This window comes from Grammomys surdaster, unplaced genomic scaffold, assembly GCF_004785775.1.
Source record: "Grammomys surdaster isolate TR1022 unplaced genomic scaffold, NIH_TR_1.0 64, whole genome shotgun sequence".
Lineage (NCBI taxonomy): Eukaryota > Metazoa > Chordata > Mammalia > Rodentia > Muridae > Grammomys > Grammomys surdaster.
In genome coordinates this window covers 2,222,118-2,246,581 of record NW_021604566.1, presented here as the reverse complement: position 1 = coordinate 2,246,581, position 24,464 = coordinate 2,222,118, and the positions used below count along the sequence as shown (strand labels likewise).

At 40.3% G+C, this 24,464-nt stretch overlaps 1 protein-coding gene across 12 annotated transcripts in view; it reads right to left on the bottom strand.

Moving 5' to 3' along the window:
• Asph (aspartate beta-hydroxylase) overlaps window positions 1-24,464 on the bottom strand; it is a 200,737-nt gene that overhangs the window by 146,806 nt on the left and 29,467 nt on the right. For 3 of the 12 annotated variants that reach the window (XM_028768474.1, XM_028768525.1, XM_028768492.1), the window contains exons 2-4: window positions 17,074-17,223; window positions 15,451-15,495; window positions 13,763-13,831 (exon numbers count right to left, since the gene is read on the bottom strand). In XM_028768474.1, coding sequence (XP_028624307.1) covers window positions 13,763-13,831; window positions 15,451-15,495; window positions 17,074-17,223 — 264 coding nt within the window. Of the gene's footprint in view, window positions 1-1,284; window positions 1,327-6,016; window positions 8,360-13,762; window positions 13,832-15,450; window positions 15,496-17,073; window positions 17,224-21,299; window positions 21,483-24,464 lie in introns of those variants that run through there. The other 9 variants (XM_028768532.1, XM_028768485.1, XM_028768559.1 and 6 more) reach the window with 8 other exon arrangements.

Here is a 24,464-nt window from a genome sequence, read left to right as displayed (position 1 = left end):
AAACAGTCACAAACAAAATGAAAGATCGAATAAAATGTGAAAGTTGTCTGACCTAACAAACTGTATCTAAGATTCATGTAACACAAGGACATTCAGGGTGAAATCTGGACATGTGGTATTCACAAAAGACAGTACCTTGTAGTCTATTGAGAGTCAATTAGCAAAGAACTCACTAAAGTCCTATAAAAATACTGACTCAAATTTAGATAGACTCGTCTGCAAGACTGCATCCCACTTCAGGGCTGTTCATGAAGCAACAGAAGACGGCATGGCAAATTGTAAGATGCTTGCACACTGTTGTCAGGCCTTATTCTGTACTGTATTGTTTAAATTATATCTTTAATGCTTAACTTATATTAACATTACATGAGGTAGGATTATAATTTACTGGCAATGTAGTTCAAAATTGCTTATTTAAAAGTAAAATGATAAATGATTTTCTTCTTGGGGATTATTTTGGTGAGATACTAGTTTAAACTTAAAGTTTTCTCAACCTAAAACTGAAAATGAAAACTAAAAATCTTGCATATCCCAGAGCAAAAGTCTTATACATTAATGATTTAAACACACAAGAAATTACAAATATGCCAAGTTCTGACACACAAAAAAACTGTACCAAGATTTTGAAAGAAAGTCATGCATGTCTTCCATGCCATCCCCTCTAAAGAGCATCATTGTTCACATGTAAGGATACACAGGCTGTAATAATGCAATGTTAGTGCATATATACTATCACACAAGTATAGCAATTTTGATGCATTAGATATCAAACACAGCATACCCTATATCAACAACCCAGTGCTCTAGGTTATAAACCTAACCTTTAGTGTTAGTTAGATCACACTGGCTTTTATTATGCTTTAGGACAGCATCTTCACAGTCCTGGGAGAAGTGAAATCAATTGCTGATGGGTACACACACAATTGTACAATATTTAACAACAACAACAAATCAGACCATAAAAGTTTTAGGCAACAAGGGAAGATGTGCATATGTAAATTTAACAGGCACATTCCAATAAACGACATCAGCTATGTTGATAAACTCTTAATGTACAGGCTGTTAGAACGATCTGGTGACAAGAAAAGGAAATTAATTAAAATTACAGGCTAGCTAGAAGCAGCAAGTCTATAATTTAGTCTTCAAAAAGCTATTCATAACACAGAGCGCCCAAATCAAAAAGCAGTACTATTAACTGTGGCTGTGTCTCCATCAGAAAAACCATGCGCCATCAAGCATGAATTCGATTCACTAGAGGCTGCTTGACAAAACAGAAAATAATACCTTTAGCCTTAGTTTTCCTCTTGGCTAACCCACCAGGTCCTTCTGTTGGTATTTACAAGATAAAAAGAGGTTATGAAGACAAAATGTTGAGGAAATTAAAATTCAGTACCTATAAATGAATCTAAATGGAAATTTCTATGAGACGAATTAAAGTGCTTAAGTTCACCATTTAAAGGACAGTAAGCATCAATAAGAAATACAACCTTTAGACTTCAGTAAACATAGTCTTTTTTGTTTTGTTTTGTTTGTTTTTGTTTTTTGAGACAGAGTTTCTCTGTGTAGCCCTCGCTGTCCTGGAACTTACTCTGTAGACCAGGCTAGCCTCGAACTCAGAAATCCGCCTGTCTCTGCCTCCCAAGTGCTGGGATTAAAGGTGTGTGCCACCGCCACCTGGCAGTAAACATAGTCTTAAAGGAACACATTATAACTAACCTGAGGACCAGTCCGCACCATAATTCACATTAGACCTCCAAGATTTTAATGTATAATTTGCATTAGACCTTCATGACTTTGCAATTGCCATGGCCTCTCTCTGCAGGCAGTAGACATCTCAAGCCACAGATGATCCACAGAAAGGACTGGGACCCTGGTTTCCCTATTGAATCACACTGCTAGTCACACATATTCTGATAGTATTTTAATCTTTGACCAAGCGTTCCTTTTCCCTATCATTCCAAATTCAATGTTTTAAAGTTCCACAAGCAAACAATGCATTATTATATAAGTCATGCTTAACTTGTTACTCTAAAACCTTTGTAATTTCACTCTTAGAAAATCAAAGTTGTGATAAAGGGTTTTGTTTGTTTGTTGTTTTGTTCATGTTTCATTTTTGATCCTGTAACATAACAAACATCAATACTATATTCTTCCAACATACTCTTTTCCAACAGGGGTGTACTTAGATCTCAGCCAATTGATTTTCCTTTTCTATTTCCCACTCTCATAAATGTGACTTTCTATTCACATACTGGCAGGCTTTCTCAAGTGGTGTTCTAAGCTTCCAATCCAATTCTTGGCTGTATCGGGTAGGAGACACAGTGCTTACTATTGGAGAACAAGAGATTTACAACTGGTCACCCAACAGCTAAGTTTGGAGAATATCAAACAGGGGCCTGAAACCTGGGGTTTACCATACTACAAACTACAATGGCCATTGTTTCCCCACGCTCTAGTCACAACCCCACTTCAGGAATGAGATATGCTCCAGTTAGTTTTCTTGCTCACATCCTCCATCCTTAACTTCCTCCCCTTTCTCTACTTGTAGTCAACTGTGTCCATCAAACAAGATGCCCATCTGAGATGGTCATTTATTACAGTCAAAATGTTATCATCATCATTCTGGAGAGGGAAAGTCTGAGAATGCCATGCCATTGGCTGCATCAAGAGAAGGAGGAGGGGAAAGGGAAAGGGTAGTAGTGATTTTAGCCACCTGCTCTCTGTGGGAGATCTATCAACAGCATCACAAAAACAATTACTTAAACAAAGGCAAAACTTAATTTGTTTTTTTAAACACGATCAATAACAGTGTACCACTGTGTAACAAATACTGTCAGTCCTGGCTAACAAGTTAAATTAATTAAGAATAAAATACCAATCCTACTTCTGTAACATTAACCTTTAAATATGTGAATACTTTGTAATGTACAAAAGGAATGAGAATATAGCATCCACACTCTAGGGCCTTGGATACCCTCTTCCATTGCTGCACTGTTTCCATGGCAGCCCAGACTCCCACTAAAATGAAAGGTGGGGGTAAAATTATACAATCTACTCCCCCCACACACTCATTAGAACCCAAATGGGCTACACTGATGAAATGCCAGAGTTAAAACGTAACCACCAATAACCCAGAACACTGGATTACTTCCAGGGTAGTAAAACTTTAAGAAAGAATGTTGCACTTAAAACTTTAGATTTGGAGAAAGGCATCAAAGCAAAACAAACTATCCAAGTGCAGCAAACATCCTGCAGTTCTAAGCATAAGCTAAAGCCCCCTTTTTTTTTTCTGGGGGGAAAATAATTACTTAAAAATTTAAAAACCTACAGTGAATTTGAAGGGATTTTTTCAATGAAAAGATTAGGGCAATCAATTAACTGACAACTACCATACTTAGTTTCTAAAGGAGAGAGAAGGGACAGGAAAGATCCAAGCCCTTGAAAGATAAGAAATTAACACATGAGCACCACAGAAGCAACAGAGGAAGAACAGGATCAGGATAATTGGGTTCTAAAAGTCACAACAGGGCAGGAGGGAAGCCTGTATGGCACTAAGAAATCTTCGTTCCTGTCACCTGAGCTTCCTCAGGTTGGTTTTCCTAGCAGAAGGGACAATGGCACTGAGAAAGGCAACCCTGAGACCCAGCTTGTTCAAGAGTGGCAGGAAAAGCAATGCAATAGGCAATTCTCAAGATGAAGCAGACAGGGAACAGAGGTTGAAGTGTATATCCAGTAGTGGCTTCAAGGAAAAGGCAGCTACTGGGAGGGAAATGATGGGGAGCAGGCTGGGGGAGACTAAGAGAAGGTGTGGGTTTAGAACCAGCATACTACAAATATGTCTGAAGGAGAAGAAGCAATGGCTCGGAAGAAATTCTGTAAGGGAAAGAAATATAAAGACAGGGGTCAGTGGAACCAAAGCCAGGGTCCAACAACAACAAAAAAGCATAAAAGAATCATATCTCCAGAGGAACGCAAAGACAGTGGGCAGCAGAAGAGCTGGGATGGTGTTTACAGCACTGACTAAAGGAAATATAAAGGAAACAGAAGTGGTCCTGAAGACCACAGGATCAGCAGATAAGTTACTAAGGTTTGTATTGCCTCTGGCGGCTGTGAATTCACATTGTAAAACATCAACAAACACACTTTCACTTTCTTTTCTCTCTTTACTTGTAAGGTCAGTGCCCCAGGGGCAAAATGATTCCCATTAAACAATAAAAAGGTACCACTGCTGTTTACAACAGTGTAAATAGTTCCCAAGCACTATAAAGTTCTGACCAGAGGAAAAGGGAATCTCTGGCTACTTGTAATCCACCTGGGTATAAGTACTGACAGAGGCGTCCCAATTTAGGGCAGCTAAAGCCCTAAATTGCCATTGTCCCTTCTGCTAGGAAAACCAACCTGAGGAAGCTCAGGTGACAGGAACCAAGATTTCTGAGCATCATACAGGCTTCCCTCCTGACCTGTTGTGACTTGATGGAAACTGTAAGAAAATGTAAAGGGTGGGGGAGGGGGAGCGACAACAATAAAAAAGTAAGCAAGACTCTTCCCCTGACCCCAGTCAGCAGTCACTGGACATTTGCTCAGCTGGTGTTATGGTAATTGTTGTTTACACATGTAATGACTACAAATTCTTTAACGGAAATTTGAAAAAAATAAAGTCGTATGTTCTTCACTCAGAGAGAATTGCCTAATTTTGGCAACTGCCACAAAGGCATGACTACAAACACATTTTCAAATATCTACTATGACATGAAAATGTGTGGATGATTAAGCCAACAGCTGGATCCCTGGTTTTGCCACACACAGAACACAGGACTTTAGAAGAAGGGCTCTGTTATGGCAAGTAGCTCCTTCAGACGACAGATCCTTCAGATACATTTCTGTTCTTCTCATTGAGGTCACCTGGTCACTCCCATGCTCCCTAAAGAGACCCTGATCATTATGAATTCGAGCTTCTCACCTTCCCCTTCCTATACTGGAACACTATACCATTCCCAAAATGGACTACACAAAACCCAAGTTTAAAGGGTCCAAATGGTAAATACTCAAGAGTATGACAGGTTTACTTCAGCAAATATAAGAAAAATATGCCATGCCTGCCTTATCAACCAACATATGAACATAGAGTCACTGAATTCCTTGTTCGGTGTTCCAATATACATCCCAATTAATGAAAATTCCACAGCCCACATCGTAGAAAGCTTCTTTTACATTTTACAGAGCTAGCCCAGAGCCTTCTTAAGGGCTGCTAGCACCACTCTCCATGTACACTGCAGTAAGGTGAGCTCCAGGGGAGCAGCATGTATCTGCTTCACAATTCTCTAAAGTCGCCAATATTAAGAGAGCTAAAAGAACTACTGTAGTTAGAATAACTCAGGGTAAATACATCTCAACCTGGTTCAAACACAGAAAGTCTCACGTCTGGACAGGGCTATGCAAGGCAGGGGCAATTTGTACAGAAAAAGACTCAAGTGCAAGATGAGCAGGCAGGAGCAGCCAGCACTCCATCCGGCCGCGCGTGGCTTCTGCAGGATCCACAGGCAGCACACTGACAGGCAGGCTTCTGAGTTAGTAAGGTCAGCTCCTGGACAACCCTCCAGCTTACATCCCATCAGTCAACATTCCAAGTAAAAGAACAGCTGAAAGTAGCCAAAGAACCACACACAATCTCCAGTTCCCCTTCCCAATTTAACTGAACTTGAAACCAGAAAAGTGGCCCAGTACATGAGCAGGAAGGACAGCCACTTTGGGAGCCAATCCACATTGACTGACTACACAGCACAAGTCAGTTTTTTAAATGATGAAAACTGAAAAGGCAGAGTAAATACAGTGATTTACAACTCTATAACTAAATGAACACTCATATATGCACAATACAAAGTTGCCTTTCAAAGTCGGCCCATAAACGTGAGACATGAAGTAAGAGAATACCTACAAAACAAAATTACAAAATAAATTTTAAAATCACAACTTTGGTATAGGTAATCAGTTAACACTTAAGGAAAGTTACATTTTCTTTAGACCACATTTTTGCCAGTAACTTTATTCTTTCTTACACACACACAAAAAGCCTTAGACACAAGTTGAAGGAAGTCACAGAAGTCAGGGGTTCATCGGCTGCCTGTATATCATCACTTACAGTTTTTCAGATGAACTAATTAGAGGTGGTATAGAATTGTCGGAAAGTTACCACACGGCGCACTTGTTTTACAGTTGGGAAAATGGGCATAATTAATTTCTGTACATAAAGTGTGCATTAGTATTATGACAATACAAAACATGATAAGAAATTAATTACAAACATTTTTAACACAGAAATTTAATTATTCATTCCTGACTAAAACCATCCACAGTTAGTAGTCTGGACACATAAAAGAACCTGCTTTGAAGACCATTTCTCAGCCATTTGGGTAAGTGTCTTTTATTGAGTTTAGAACCTAAGGGTGTGAATTTAAAACTAACAACCTTGGATTATTTCATAGCATTCAAATTCAAAATGAGTTTCGTCATGATCATGAGGAGAACTACAATGATTTTGAGAACAATTATTAAAGGATCCTCATTTTACTACATCACTGAGGACTGAGTTGAAGTGCTTTTACATCCTGGAGTATCAGAAGCTTCTAGCCAAGTCCTCCCTGACAGAGTAAAACATACTGTTTGAACACAAGAATGAGGAAAACTCCTAACAATCATTTAAGATTTGGGAGGCGCTGGCCCACGAGTGCCACATGTAAGCATGTACAAGAGCAGTGACAGTGAGAGAGAAATGCTGTGTTCTGATTCACGAATTGTACTTCATCACCCCAGAACAAAAGGTGCCTCGTCACCCCAGAACAAATGGGTGATGACTTCCTTACTAGAAGGTAAATATGTAAAAACAAAGAATATTTTGGAATGATACTTAAATGAGATTGTCTAATTCCCCAGTGTATTCTTGTTTAAAATGCGTGAGAACCCAAAGCTGAGCAGAATTTTAGAGGCTCTCAACGGGAGCTCAACCCTCTGACAGTCATTCAAAGAGCAGCAATAAATGGCTTAGGTGCCACTCAGTCACAAGGGTGGTCACTGGAGACATAACGTCCTTTCTAGAAAGGGATTCATATAGAGCTAGTAACTGATTTTGTATTACCGAGGTAAACTCAGTTTCAAAGAGCTAAGTCAAAGCTATTGCTATGTTCATAGTTGGGAAAAGAAATTTTTCCCCTAAAAATGAGGGACCACTTCAATAAATTTATAATTCTAAACATTATATTATATATAACTCACAAATCAACAGGTAATAAGCTAGTAAAAAATGGAAAAGCCTAATTCACGATAGATTGTTTTAATATATACAACATTCTCCAAGACGCACATTCACACTCTCCCACTTTTGGAATAGGATGACCTAAAGAAAAAAATTACAAATTACCTTCTCTAGATGTATATTTGAAAATGAAACTGAAAACACATTCTGATTTCAGAAATAGACATATTCAGACCTGTTAGTATCTGATTTCAGAAACTTCACTACACTAAGGCAAAAACATGAGATTTTTAAATTATGTCAAAAGCACCATTAATACAGAACTTTAACAAGTTTGTAGGAACTTATATGACTAGTCAATTAACCAACCTAAAGAAATTACAGATTAAAATGTACCAGCTTCTTAAAGAGCCATCACTATACAGCAGGCAAGTTAAAGGTCAACAGAAAAGCATTAGCTTATTAGTCATGCGAGAAATATTTTTAGAATCACTCCCATTAGACTTATCATTAAAGTGTGAGAAATTGGACAAGCATCAAGGGTTAAATACAACACAATTCCAACTTAGTTCAGTGAATACATAAGTTGAAATAAAATGATACAGAAACCAATTATACTACCAAGAACATCATTTCCAATGCACTTTGTGAACAGCTACAGGAATGAGGAATACCACTTCCTTTCTGGGTGTGGGGGGAGCCAAGCGAGGTGCTAGCTAAGTGGCTGTGCTGGGCAGGAGCACATGGTTGGCATTTATCTGAAGTCACGACTGCCCCACTACACGTTGAGCCTGCGTAAGCAAAGGGGAAGGAGGAGGTGGCTGCTCCATTTTACAACCCACTGATTTTCGTCCCTGAGTCGGAGTTACTGATTATGCAAATCCAAAATGACACAGGTCTTTCCCTGAACCCCTTCATTCTGTGACGTACCATCAACACCATCTGCAGTTTCACTTTCTTCTTCTTCTTCTTCTAGCATTTCAAAAGGAGTCATTATATCATAGAGAAATGAGAGGAAACCATAAAACCAATCTGAACTCTCCTCCGCTAAAATAGTAAGGACTTCCTCAAGAGAATCAATATTTTCATTACTGCCATCTTTGGTCAGGCCTACATAAGAATAAAGGAAGAGAGAAAGAGAAAACAAGAAGAGCAGTTAGGTGGAAAAAAATTAAGCTTAGGCAGAGTGATCTCAAAGGGGGTGTATCATGGTCACAGATTTACAGAAAAGCAATGCAGAAAATAAAGAAACCAAGGAAGAAGCACACCTCCAATTCAAGCCTCAATCCACCCAACAAACCCCACGCTCCTCCCAGCTCATAAACAGGTGGTCTGTTTCCCACTAGAGTCTTGGGCAGGAAAACTGGCCAAGGGTATCAGCGAACTCTGTAGACAGTGACAGGAGAAAGAGATACCAGAGAGCAAAGCAAATGCTTCTGACAGCCTCCCAATCTGCACACTGGTGAACCAGAGCTGATCATACACCCTTGAGTAAACTGTGGGTGCTCTGGAGCATGCAAGCCAGTGGATTATAGCCTGCAGCATCTCAGCTGGCATCCAGACACTCAAATACCATCATTCATCTCCAACACCTAACTCAGTTAGTTCTATACACTCATAACTTCTTCATGGCCCTGTAAGTTAAAATGAGCTGATAAGAATCCTCTCTGCCTACCTATAAGAACCCTGAGGAAGCTCTAGCAGCCAGGGTAGGGGGTGTGGAGAACAGGAGGATAACCCTGACCCCTCTTCCTCTTGCCCATGAAAGGAGGAGTTCTTACTGCAAAGACTCTTGATGTCTGTTGTTTTCTAAATATTGCTACCAAGCAGGACCCTCTGAAGAGAAGAAATAAAGATGTAGATTATCATGACTATATCCAGTGGGAAATGACCTGGAGTAGGGAAAGACCCTTGGGATGTAAAATCAGTTCCCTACACATTGATAGGCCCCACAATTTGAGGAAGAGAAGCAGGTGGTAGTTATGACAGGAAGAAATATGAGCATCAGAACCTCCAGAGCCTTTGCCTTTGCAACCAAAGCAGGGTCATTTCAGGTCGTTTACAACACAATTTCTCCATGTAGCACAACTACCAGCAGTACTGACACAAAAGAGATAACAGAATTCTGGCTACCTGTAAAGATTACAGTGCACTCTCTGCTGTTTCCAGCTGAAGAACTAGACTTTATGAGTTTCCACAAGTGAGGGGAAAGACACCAACTGCAGTTAGTAGTTAATTTTTTTTTTTGACAAATCCCAGGTGTTTTATCATTTAACTTACATCTCCAGATGCTATGAACAGAGATCTGCATTTCCACCCATGACCTGTGAGGACGATTCTTCTGCCCACCTTAAATGCTACCACTGTGCATTTAGAGAAAGCCCTTGTTTTATTTCATTATCCTCTGTGCTCTTATGTTTCACATTACTACGTATAAAATAGGAAACTTCCGTGTTTCAGTATGGCACGTGGAACTGAGCAACAAATATTTGGACAGTGACCTCCCTACACAGCCTGTAGTCGTGTGTGTCCTATATATTAATGTATGTAATTGTGTGCATCACATACTTGCGTGTGTGCCTCTGTGGTGGTCAGAAGTTTATGTTAAGCATCTTCTTCATGACCCAGTACTGAGCCTGGGAGGTCTTGAGGTTCACAGTGAGTTTGCACTGAATGTGAGAGCCCATGTAGGTTCGGAGTGAACCACCATGGGGTATCACCCTAAAAGAGATCATGATTAGGCTAGCGGAGCTAGACAGCAAGTCCTGAGGGATTCTCCTGTCTCCACCTCCTGAGGACAAATGAACTGTTGCACCTGTAAGGCGCCAGACTTGGTCCTCATGCTTATGCAGCAAGTTTTTCCAATCAATCTCCAAAGCTGTGCCTAGAATTCTTAAAGCAGACACACCAGTCTGAAGAGAAAATGGATTCTGGGCATGTAGTTCCTCTGAACTAAGTCCACCTCAACTGAACAGCACTCCATGCAGGGTGAATTCCATGTTCCTCAGTATGGTCTCACAATTCTCCCCAGCCTGTACTTAGGGATGTACAGGAGCTGCTGGCTGCCTCCCTTGCTGCTGCAGCCACACCTGAGAGGGGTCAGCTACCTGCTAGCTGTAGAACAAAGGGGCAGGCATGCATCTTCAAGCGAGATTACTGTAAGCTTTTACTCCTAGCACTGAGTCCTGGGACATTTCCTGCTGACAGTATGTGGGAAACAAACGCTTTGTCTTTATTTGATTTGATTTGATTTGATTTGATTTTTGAGATTATGAATCAATTATATTACTTTCCCTCCCTGGTCTTTCCTCCAAGCCTTCCCGGTGCTGCCCCACCCGCTTGCTGCCTTTCCAGTTCATTGCCTCTCACTGATTGTTGTTGCATACACATGTGTCTGTAGGTTTCCTCAACACACTGAAACCAAAATCACTTGCATTTTAGACAATTTGGCCTAAACAATAGGAAATTCTCTGTTCAAGGGCAGGTCATTTTCCAAGTACATCAAGAGCCTTAGAATTAGTAGAATCAGTAAGAGCTACTGGTCTTGAGGAAAGCCTTAAAGTGTGAAATAAAGCAGCGTGTATGTAGACTTTCTACAGGCTAGTATGATTTAGAGTTAGGCTTCAAATGCCAGGGGAAAAAAAGTATGGCATGTGTGCCTCGCAGTCATCTCTGTTCTCCACCCGCCATTACCTTGCTTCCTGCCTTTATCTAAAACTATGCTCTTACAGGGCCAAGGTCTCATCCCAACAAGACAGAAATCAAGAGTTGGTGTCAAGTGGGGCATGCTCTGTAGCTTTTCCCCCATCACGTAGAGTGCGACAACTCTGCACCAGACACCTGCATGTAACTGAGGCACAGCTAAGTTTTAGTTACCTCATGCTGGAAACATATCCATCCAAGTCAGGAAGAGCTAAAGTGTACTGAATGCAGAGAATAAAGACCTTGCAGTACATGGTGACAGCTGTCAATGGGCCTGAAGTTCATCTTCATCGAAGTCATAATGCCAAGTACAGACTGACAGCTGCATACAGAGCAGCTCACTCAGAGGGAGCTCGCCCACCCGGGGATCCAGATCCCGGCACACAAGTGGAATAAAAGAACAAACTAAGCTGGTCACCCTGTCTATTACAGACAGCAGTTCTTAGTGTTATAGTTAACTAGCATCAGGTTAGTGTGTGTGTGCGTGTGTGCGCGTGTGTGCGCGTGTGCGTGTCTGTGCGTGTCTGTGTGTGTCTGTGTGTGTCTGTTTCAAAACACACTAAAGTCCTACACACACACACACACACACACAGAGGAGGGCTCCTGTGACATTATCCTTTAAAAGCCCCACTATTCAGAATTCACTTAAAGTCGTATCTTACATCATACAGCAAGGAAACGCCATCATCGTAATGGATTAAGTTGTTCATGGCTTTATTTCTTCCACTTGCCTAAAACTAAGGTCACCTGAGGACTTAATGTAGGAACTGAAACTCTGATTTGATGAAATTATAGTCAGAAAGCAATTAAAATTAGATCAAGATATAGCATGAAAGATATACAGTGGACTTCCAACTGTAAATAACAAGCACTATCTCCCACTGTGCATAAAGAAAAAACCATACACCACGGTAGGGCTAAATCAGAAGCTGTATTACAGCTGACCAAATGTGAAACTAAAACTGTTCCACATTTACAATTTGTTTTAAAAGGATGTAAAATCTAACTACGCAAAGCTCCGAACCTGCTACAGTACCTTTCTATCTCTTCATACTCATAAATTCACAAGATTGTTTATTTAGCATGCTATTAAACTTAGTGCATATATACTATCAGGCATAGCTACCGCTTTGCTAATAATTTGATCTGAAGCTTTAATACATATTGCTTCATACTAAGGAAAAGGAAGTGAGCTGCTTAAAACCAGAAATAACAAGACACAGTACACAAAATCTGCATATTCAAATCAGCATTATCCTTTCTATTGAAACAGTATTTTAAAACAATGAGGAAATAACAATCTTTATTTATTTCAAGATAAATCTAGCTGGTAATGTAATTACAAAGACAGAAAGGAATCTATGACTGTCAAAGCAGGAAAATGTCAAAGCAGGAAAATTAGTCCATGTTTTCATGTAAACTTTAGCTACAAATAGGACATTAAAGATATTTAGTGCCATAGTTTTGTTTCAAAACTAACTTATATAAACCTTGAGAAATGTACAGCTTCATCTACAGTCATATCACACTGAACATGCAGCCCTCATTATGAATGCTAAGCAGAGCTGACCCTGATCAGTATTTGAAAGGGAGAAATTTACATCTTACAGTCAGAAGAAATTATGTCAAATGGTACTTTAAAAAAAAATCTGTTCCTCATTTGAAAACACATGATGACATTATCTCTATCTCTAAACATCAAGTTCAGAATATGAAATGCTTAAATCTGGAAACACAAATGAAGCTAATAATTATTAAAATTTAAGAGCTAAAATGCCCTTATAAAAGCGATTTGAAAAGTCACAATGGAAAAGTGCTCATTTGGTATATCAATAAAAATGAAATATTAAGTTGCAAAATATCTCCCATAGAATGTTTACAGTTCCCATACCTGAAAGGCCAGGAGAATGAATGGGGGTAGGGGAGCTGGGAGCGGGGGTGAGGGGTGGAATCACTAGGAAGTCCCAGAGATCTGGGATGGGGGAGGCTCCCAGAACTCAGTGCAGGGCACCTTAGCTGAGATGCCTAACAGTGGGGACACGGAACCTGAAGAGGCCTCCTCCTGTGGACAGACATGAGCCCCAGTGAAGCGATAAGGAAACCAACTCACTCACAAAAATTTGTCCTGTCTAAACAAAATGCAGGGACAAAAATGGAGCAGAGACTGGAGGAATGGCCAACCAACACCACCAATCCTCGACACTGTTAGTGCTACTCTGCTATGCTTACGAACAGGAGCCTAGCATAGCTGTCCCTTAAGAGGCTCTACCAGCAGCTGACTGAGACAGATGCAGATACTGACAGCCAAATATTAGATGGAGGCTGGGGACACCTATGGAAGACTTGGGGTGGGGAGGAATCGAAGGCCCATAAGGAGATGATGGCAACCACACAGTAAGACCAACAGTGTCAACTAAGCTGGATCCCTGGGAGCTCCCAGAGGCTGAGCTACCAACCAAACAGCACACATGGGCTGGAAGGAGGCCCTGGCACATTTGTAGCAGAGGGCTGCCTTGTTCTGCCTCAGTGGGAGAGGATGTGCCTAATTCTACAGAGACTTGATGTGCCAGGGTTGGGGGAATACCCAGAGGGGCCCTACTCTTTCAAAGGAGAAGTGGAGGTGGAAGGGGGGAGGGACTCTGTGAGGGGGAAAAACCAGGAGGGAGGGCAGTAGTTGGTATGTAAATAAATAAATAAACAAATCAATAAATAGAAATGTTTACAGTTGCTGTAGATAACTATCAAAGCAAAAATATTCTTTTGACTTCAGTATCTGACTCCTTCAACAGAAAGAGAAAGAAGTGTACTTGCCTAATAAAACTTTGGCATCGTCCACATCAAAGTCTCCGTCACCATCTGCATCATAGACTCCTAGCTTTCCTACAACAGGAGAGAAATGATAGACATAGGAACAGAGAGAAAACAAGTTTAATAATGAACTGTCTCTTACTGCAGTCTTTAGATACCATAAATGTTACTGCTTCCTCTCCTTTTATAGCTGCAAAGCCAAGCCGTAAGAATACATTATCAAAGCTTACAGGCAGGCATGATAGACTCAGGAAGTACGTAGCTAACAAAATTCTAAGAGACAAGTGAGAGGTTTTCCCTAACAATTCTATCACTTCACAATAATTTTACTATTTTCTCCAGGATATTTTATATAAAATTGGAACATATTTAAGAAAAATATCAACCCATTTCTAACAGTTTAACAATTGTATATAATTGGATGTTTCTGAGGTGTAAAACTTCGCTAAACTACCAACAATCTATGCAGTCCAAGCTTCAAACAAAGATCAAATATAAGTAAACCAACAGAGACATAAGTACTTCACAGAGTGAAGCATGACTAGTTTAACATTTAACGATAAATTATTTTTAAGAAAGCATGCGTCAACTTGAGGTAGAATGGTCAGTTCTGGAGGTGAAGTAGGTAAAACTGAAATGATGAGGGAGAACATATGGTCAGCCATTTAAAAATGTCCTTGGCACCAGACATCCATTACTTAAAGGGGAAAAAAGGAAGGCGTAAAAAGGAACCATGAGAATCCAGGTTTATGTGGCACTCACTCAACAATGGCTGTACACTGTCCATGCCTCCAGGGCGCTTTCTATAGATTTAGCATTTCAAATGACTTAGAGAAAATATCTTGTGTCTGTATGGATGTGGCACCTGTCAATAATAAAATTGATGGCCTATAGCTTAGGCATGAAAAAGGATTCTGGGAGGCAGAAAGGATTCTGGGGTAATGCCAGGCACAGAAGATTTTCCAGGAAGATGTTACAGATACATGGTACCTGAGCATAGGTAGCCAGCCATGTGGCGGAACACATTAGAATAAATGTTATCTTAAATTATGAACTAATCAGAGAAAAGCCTAGCTATATGGCCAAGGTATCTGTAACTATATTTTGAGTCAAGTCTTATTTCTGGGAGCATGGGGCTAGAAGGAAGAACCAAACCAAACTTCACCAAGTGAGTCTTGTACAGTCCCTACCCTAGAAATTATTCTGAAATCAACGTGGTTTATAATTCATCATTGGACAAGAACTATAAAGAAAAAATTATAGTGCACTCAATATTGTAAAGAGCAAAAATGTAACATTCTTATGAAAACTAGATGGCAAAAAACAGTTTCTAGTTCTTTAATTCAAAGAATAATTGCAGTGGGAATTTTGGTGCAGAGCAAAATTCCCAGATCTAGTTTTGCTATATAAAAGTCTAACACACAAGAAAACTGTTAAGAAAGTAGGGATGAAGATGGTATCTTTACCACTAAGAAAGCCGAAGTAATAACCTGTAACTCAAGGCTATCAATAGCATAGTGCTTTAATACAATTTAAAGACAGCAAGCCACACCCTTCCTGAGAACCTTACAAAGGGAGACTGGTCCAACCATTTACATTCTTGCTATAGATGACTAAATTAGGAAAGTAAGGATGAGGTCTTAGAGACAGATGCAAAAACACTTAAGATGCATCTCCAGTAAGTAGCCTACCTTGAAGTACCTCTGATAAGTTATAACGGAAGTCCTTTGCTTTGGCTGCATGCATATAAAAACATGAAAATTATTATTTATCATTAAAAATATACAAATTACCTAGCAACACTGTATGTTAATGAACTCATACTTTTCTTTACGATAAACTAAACATTTTTTAGTCTATTTATCTATTGGGAGCCACTTCCCTTAAGGCCGTGAGAGAGCAAGAAAAACATCAATGTACAGATCATATATAAGCATTTTGTGTTGTTCCTTGTCCTCCTCTATGACAGCACAAGGGGTCTACTGGAAGGGGGCAGGTCTCTAACACGACATTAGCAACTTCATAGTTTTCTCACTGACATGTCTGTGTCCTTAATTGGATTATTAAAGGGGACGGCCAAACTTCATAATTGCCAGCAGTGAAAACAAATGATGGTCATCACGGACTGCGGGATAAACAGTGTGCTGCACCCATAGATGGAGGAGTACTCTGGACCTTACACATGTAATGGTGCTAACCGTAAGAAGGCAACTCAAAATACATGTACATGCTATGCTTAGAACACTCAAAACAATCACAGAAAGCCAAAACGACAAGTGAGGAGTGACTGTCTGGGAAAGAGTACATAATAGAAAAGCACTAAATTAAATGATGATGATTGTGCAAAATTGTGAGTATATTAAAAACCAATGAATTTTAGATTTTTAAGTGTTTACAATATTTAACTTATATGATTTCTCCCTGTTTATTTTTTAAAAAATGGTTAAAATAAAACAATTAATTTTTTAAAACTTTATTGTGGCTGGAGAAATGGCTCAGCAGCTGAGAATGCTTTCTGCTCTTCCAGAAAACTCCAGCTTCAGTTCCTAGAACCCATATCAGGTTGTTCATGATGGCTTCAAACTCCAGCTCCAAGGGATACATTGCCCTATTCTGATCTCTATAGGTACCTACACACATGCATACACTCACATAAGCACATAAATAAAAAACTTAAAGCTTTAGTGATTATATAAAGAGAACAGGAAATACCACCAGAAGTACCCCCAGGAATTTCCTCAAGTGAGCAGGGAGATGCCCTACCTAACCATGTGGTCTACCCAGCACTCACCCAGCCATGTGCACACACACTCCTATCTCAACAGACATGAACATGCAGGCGTTCCTTGAAAGCCCTCTCTAAAAAAAGGTTTTGCAAGTCAACCATGGCAGCTCACATCTGTAATCCTAACACTTGGAAGCCAAGACAGGAGAATCACTGTAGGTTCCAGGACAGCCTGGGCTATAGAATAAGATGCTATTTCAGATCTATGTCACTAAGGAGTCAGTTCATGATCTAGAATTTTTAAAACTCATAATAAAATTGAACAGAAAATAAAGAGTGCAGAAAATAGTGGATATGAATTTAACAAAACTTATTTTGATAGGAGCATCCATATACCACAATAAATAGTCTACATAGAAATCTTCAAGATTCAGGTCACTACTCCAGGACAGCCCTTTGCTTTATCAAGAATCAATGGGAAGCTACAGCCAGTAATAACAAAAGAGAGGAAATAACAAGCCTTGGATAACCAAGGGCTATCATTTTCACTCTTACAAACTCATTAGAGTGATCGTACCCTAATTCTTACCTAGAACTTCCTCATAATCGACAAGGTCAAACCACACGACGGCCACAGATGTCCAGACGCCCAGCAATGCAATGACCATGAACCACGTGAAAAAGGAGCCGCCTGAAATTCCTCCTCTCCGACCATTCTTGTGTCCTCCATGCTTTGCCTCTGTTTAGGAGAAAGAAAAACATAAAGTGTCATCACAGAGGATGAAAACACTTGGCTGAACGCCACTTTTCCCCCTCATGTATTTTGACAGTAATTTGATATATCATTTCAGAAACATGTTTTACTTAAATACTAAAAGTGTACTACATAAAATAATGACTCTGAACACAAAGAAGTTTCCGCTTACTTAATTACCATGTTTAAATAATCTTAATTTTGAACACAAGCAAATTCTTGATGGGCTATGGGTGTTTGTTTGTTTGTTTGTTTGTTTGAAATAGAATGGCAGAAAACATACATTCCTTCAAAGTCCTTTGTCAAAACTGTCTGCATGGCAATATTTTTGTGTCCAAATGGCCACATGCCCTGCCTTGTGTGCTAATCAGCAGACACTGACTGGTATGTCATAATTCCTCCTGAAACTTCAGGTTCTTGTCTTCCTGTACCAAGGAAAATATTGGCCCTGTTTTGATATTTCTCACTGTTGTCTTGTATTATCCAAAAATATAAGTTTCCAACTTGCCAAAGCTGTTCAGTTTTCATTTTGTTACAACATCCAAGTCTTTAGCAAGTGACATGGACACTGGGACAGGCATTCTGCTTTGCTTTCTACTTCTGCAGCTTCCTGTCCTTATGGCTCTCTAATCCCTTAATGGCCATGCTGATCTTCCTGGTGTCTTTCGGCTCTGCCAGCTCCTTCTTTCCCTGGTGCTGGTGAGTTGCTATTTTCTTATGGAGCAATGTCTCTTGCTAACACACAATCAAAAACCCACCTTCGAACCCTGAAAGTCCAGTGAGTCACAACTAACTTAATGAAATCAGAGATGCATATAGATCTTTTTCCATATCCTATTTACAGTGTGCACAGCCTGAATTGCATTAACTTCCACAGAGGAAAACAATCCCCTGTAAAATTATTCAATATTGGGGAAGGTGAGAGAGAGAAGGTACAGAAACATAAATCACAGACAAAAAGAAGCAATGCAGCCCAGTTCCACCTCCCTCCTTCAGGAGATCCAGTAGGGCGTGGGGAGGCAGGAAACAGGCCTTGCCAACTGGCCTCAATGCAGGAAACAGCTCTGTAAACTGCTGTCCACCAAGTGTCGTTTATCACATTTGCTATATTTTATGTGGCTTATAATCTTCCAGAAATATTCTTCTAATGGTCAAATAAACAGAAGTCACTGGTTGCTATAAAAAAAAAGTCAATACTTTTTTAAAAAGTTAGCACCATATGTAAATTTCTCTTTAAAAAGAATGTGATATTCCACAAATATAAACAAGTATACTTAGAAGGTAATATCATATCCCAAAAGGACATCTGGGAAAAGGAAATCTTTCTCCATCCTACCAACACGAAGGACAATGCCCAGTATGTGTGGCACGGTGGGCTCTCCACAGCACTGCCATGAGCACGGCTACATACATGTGGCCCTCATGGCAACTTGCCCATGTTTCTGCTGAAGGTGTTTCTAGAAGCTTAGGCAAAACATTGTTCATTCTGTGCAACCATTTCTCATGTGCTAAGACATCCAACATGCTGAATTCCCCTAGTCCCAAGGCAGATGGGTCCCAGGATTATCCCCCGAAATATCCCTAAACATCCCTTGCACTAGGCATTGCCTGCCTGGGAACCCCTGAATTCTCAAGGACAGGAATCATCATCTATTAGAGGGCAAAGATTTCTTAGATTTATTTTATGCATATGAGTATTTTGTCTACATGTACATCTGTGTATCATATGAGTGCTTGGTGCCTGTAGAAGTCAGAAGAGACCATCCGGAACTGGAGCAAGTTGTAAGCTACTACGTGGGTGCTGAACCAAACCGAAGTCTTTTCTGCAAGAGCAACCTACGCTCTTACCCTGATCCCAAGAATATTCATGCTTTAAACCCATTTGTAGATCAAATCTTCAAGAGATCGAAAAACTAACCCAGTCTTAGTGTGTGCACACATTCAAACACATGTGTATACGTAAGTATATTCTTCTAAGCGTATAAAATTATAGCTAAATAAGATATTTTATTGTTGGAGAACATGATTTCCAATATTTTTTATATGCCATAAATAATCCCATAAATCATTAAAATAATACAAAATAAGCTATCTCTGGAATTTGTCAAAATAAGGGAAGAGATGGCTAAGTTCTATGAGGCAGGAAGGCATCCTCAATAGCAGTGCTCAGGGTTTAGTCTACTACACTTTTATAAACGCCAAGACATCTTCTCCAAGCTATATGAAAAAGCCTTCTTAATTTTATACAACAGACAGATAAGTCCACGCTGGAGATGGCTCAGTGGTCAAGAGGGTGTACTGCTCTTGTGTTCATTTCTCAGCACCCACTTCAGTGGCTTACAACCACCTGTAACTCCAGCTGCAGAGAAATCCAAAGTCATCAGCCTCTGTGTGAGCCTGAACTCATGTGTGCACACCAATAACTAAAAAGCAAAAATAAATCTTTCTTAAAAGTGAAACACATCTGAAACTGAAACATTCATTTAAAAATCAATGCTAAAACTACAATAAACTGGGTTCTTGTCTTATCTGTTCTTGGACACTCTGACAGATGCCATCTTTTCCTACTGCTCCTCATTAACTAAAATAGCATATTGTTAAAAATACTTTATCCCTTTACAATGTCAATCAGTGTGTTTCTCCAGCATCATTAACCTTATTACTATTAATACTTGTTAGTTCTATAAAGGATCACAGCATTAAGTCACAGAAGAATCTTTCTGTCAGCACTCCAAGGTGTTTCCTTCAAACATGCTCATGAGGAAAGCTAAGCATGAGCTAAGGGTCTAGATGTCTTTGAAGAGCCCCTTTCTGGAGCATACAGCATGTGCTCGGTCTGTAAATGCCTAGTCCCCAGGGGCAGATCCATTTTCCTGACTCAGGAGAAGTGAGGTAAAGCAAATACTTCCCAAGGATTTCAAACTCCACAAACAAACTCAAAACCAGGATGTCGTCACAGAAATATTCTGGAAGAACAACCAGCAGTTGATGCTATTTTCTGAGATTAAAATAATTCTGAGTCAGTCTTAATCTTGTTCTCTGGCTCTATATCCAAACTATAGTCCTAGAGACTGGTCACCAGGGTTTTGTAGAGTTAAGAAAATTACAATTCATGTTCTGAAATAAAAATGAAATGAGATTCATTTTTGTTCAAGCTAGCTCATCAAAATGACGTCCACATTAGAAAATGTTTGCACATGGTACTGAACAGAACATTACTATGGAGAGCAAGCATTCCAACAATGAGGAGAAAGGACTCGAAAATGAAGTCTGGGCTAGGGACAAAGGTCACTGTATATTGGTCCAGGAAAGGGTAAACAGAAGGGTCAAGTAACTCATTTGCCATTAAGTAAACTACAAACCACTCAGGGACAACTGTTAGTGGGCATTGTGCCTGGCATTTCACACTGATACTAAACAAAGCAACTAAAATATTAAAACAACAACTCCTTATATGGAGTTTCAATATACCTAACCGATGCATAAGCTTTAACTAACAAAAGGACAATCTTTGCTTATAAAGAAAATAGAAGGCATATACAAAAAAGTAAATCCAACACATTAAGGGAATGAAAGTATCCATTTAAGAAACAAAATTCTAGTGTCTTTAACTTTGTTTTTCATTTACCCTCTGCTACACATGAAGTAGGTCAATTTCCAAATAAGGCAAGCCTGCTTGAACCAAGCATGCTCACTGGTACAAGATTAAATTTACATATCCCTTAAGTTTCCCATCCTTTAATATGAAGTCCGAACACAGAATTCTCTAGGTTCACTGTAACAGACATATCAGACTATGGAAGTTCGTACAATGTGGTTCACAGTAGTAGAATACAATAAAAGACAGTTTAGGACACCAACTCTTATTCTGATTAAAGACAGATTATTTCATGAAAACCCAGCCACTGTGAACAGTCGATCTCTCCAGAAATTCAGGACAGAAAATGTAGAAAGCTCAAAGCACTTAGCCAAAAGCTTCTGAAACGAATGCAGCTGAAATGAAGCAACAAGCTGGCAGCTAGGCCTGGGTCCCCATTTTATGCCAAACAACAGAAATATACCTTTATCTTCAGTCATTTTGATTTCTTCAATCCATGTACAAAATACACTGAAGGGAAAAAACTAAGGTGCCCCCGGGAGGTATGGGGTACCCAGCGGTTCTTCCCTGTAAGAACTGACACTACCAGTACTGCCAGCACAAGGATCCAGTGCTGAAACTGGACCTGACTGCAGACTGCTCACCAGCTATTTTTAGAGACCACTTCCCTGTGGCCACATGCCGCTAATCACTCAAGCAGACTGCACTCCTGACAATCCTGTGGCCCTTCCCACTCAGGATGGATGCCCGGCTCGGTTGGTTCCTACATCTTCTAACTCCAGGCTCTGAAAGATGAAGCAGCTAGACTGAGTGCACAAGGAGACAAACTGTCCCACCACTTTGTGTTTCTTCTGAACAGGCGTCAAGGGCCTCAGCTTCAACAGCAAATCAGTCCGAAATTAAAGGAGCCCACATGTGGCTCCACGCCCAGAGCCAGCATGATTCCATTTCATCAAAAGTCTACAGGAGTAGTTAGCCAGTTTGCTTAAAGGAAGACAAATGATGAATGAGAAGAAACTAGTAAAGTCCGTAGAGTTCTGACCCACAGCATGATCATCTCAGAAACAGTCCTTCCAACAGCAAAGTTAAAGCCAGGGTATGAAATCATTTCACCAGGAGGTAAGAGAGGACTGGGGGCCATTGAAGGAAAGAAAAAGGGAGAGGAATGATAGGAAGGTTAAGAAGGGAGGAAAAGTTCCCCCGAATGGGTCCTAGAAAGAGATTATGCAATCCCACGTCCAAGGGTTCCCTTCTGGGAAATGAAACTGGCCCAATTTTAATACCATTTTTCACTGTTCTAAGATTAGCAGTTTATAGACTTCATTCTAGCTCTAATTAGTACGTGAAATTAATTTAAAGCAAGGAGAATTTAGAGCAAGCAGCAACCTTTCAAAGCTGCTTTTCCATCTTTTTATTTCTTCAGTCCAACTTAAGTACTCATAAGCAAATGAAACATTTAAACATTCTGAAGAAAAGTCAGTAACTAAAATTTGACAATCTAGATATGAGACGGGACGAAGAAAGTACCAGAGACAACTGAAGAACCAATTTGTGTCTTAGTTTCCAAGGATGGTGTTAAAGATGACCTTTGGGTAACTATAATATTGCAAATATAATATGATATTATTATACAATTTTGATAATAGTATAATATATTATTTTAATAAGGAAATGCTAGAAGCTTTTCTTGAGGATGATAAGGAGCACATTGTAGGACCACAAGCCCACAGCTGACTCACAGAGTAGCCACACTTCTGGGCCCACGGCCTGGTATAGATTTGAAATGAAGATGTGCTTATCAGCTTCTCCATCATCCCAGGGAGTCAGCATACCTCAGGATATCAGTTTCCTGCTTACAAAATGACACACACCAGCCATGCATGTATTTCTTGAAACCATCCACACCCCACATTTTCTGGAATCACTCAGAACCACTGCAAAAAAATCTGCTTGCCCACTCCCAGTTCCTGTTTTAATAACCCCAGCTATCCCCAACACAACCAGTGCTGACACGCTCCAGAGCTCTTGGACAGCCTGTGCTTGGTCAGCCTCATTAAAAGTTCCAAGACAGTAGCCAATTCATGGAAGTGAGAATCATGGCCATTAAATTAGGGCTAACGTAAGCCCGGGCTTCTTCAGTACAGAGCTGATTATTCCTTGTGTACGAATCTTAACCATGACCATATATAGGCTATTGTTAATGTGCTGGAGAGTTTCATGTCAACTTGATACAAACTAGAGTCATGTGAGATGCGGGAGCCTCAATTAAGAGAATGCCTCTCCATAAGATCAAGCTGGAGGCCAGCCTGTAGGGGATTCTCTTAATTAGTGATTGATTGATGGAGGACCCACCCCATTGTGGGTGGTGCCATCCCTGGGCTGGTGGTTCTGGGCTCTATAAGAAAGCAAGTTGAGCAAGCCAGGGGAAGCAAGCCAATAAGCAGCACCCCTGCACGGCCTCTGCATGAGCTCCTGCCTCCAGGTTCCTGCCCTGCGTGAGCTCCTGTCCTGCCTTCCTCTAATGATGCATTATGATCTGGAAGCGTAAGCCAAATAAGCCTTTTCTACCAACTTGCTTTTTGGTCAGTCGTGGTATTTCAATGCAGCAAAAGGAAAGCCTAACTAAGAGAGTTACCCTGTTCCTTCTTCTATATTCTTCAGTAGGTAAATAAGCAGTGTTATAAAATGTCTTTCTTCTTAATTTCACAAAGGTGGCAGACGACCTGTGTATGGGGTAAAGGGAGAAAATGGCTGAGATACCATTTAAATCATTCACTTATTCATGGCATGGACAGCAAATTCTGAATTTTAAGAAAACGCCTCCGATGATAATAACTTAGTTGATAAAGAAGAATTTTTCTAAAACTTTTTTTTTAAATAAACTAGATTTGTGTATGGCAAATCAACACCACGGCAGACAACGAAGCCAACAAGCACTATCAAAGTAGCAGCTGCTGGAGCTTAGAACCACCCCTGGGTACGGGCAGGGAACAGAGCAGTAACATGAACTCACAGACTATTAATATCAAACTGATATGCCCCAAGAACACAAGAGTCAAGACCTATATCCACTGAGCCACCCTTAGCACCTGTCTCCAAACACCTGCCAGGTGAAAATCTATGAGCCCTCTCTGGCCAGCACTGACCTCTTCCTTTCCTTGGTCCCCAGCCACTCGTTATCTGAAACAGCAGCCCTAACAGGTCAGGACAGACTGAGGCTTCTTAATGTCTTCCTCCCAGGCTTGTCTTCCTGAAGGCACAGGGTCCCCCAAACATGCCTAAGTTCCCAGTGATTGCGTGCTGGTCAGGGGAAAGCAGCTGGAAAGCTGGGATCCGAAGGCTGGATTTGATGAGTACACACTGTATCCGAGTCCTAGAACACCACAGAGAACCCACGACCGTGTATGATAGTATGATAATGTATGCAAACGAAATAGGCAAAAGGCGTGCTGTATTAGCCCTCATATCCTCAGTCTCAAGAAGGAAAGAGCAGCTGTGTTTTGACCAACTGCAAGACTATCAACTCCTTGCACTCCCATCCCCCAAAAGCCAAGCAACGAGAACCCTGCTCCTCCAGTGCCACTACATACCCCTGCTCCTGCCCAGTCCTCAGAGGCCTCCCCAGCAT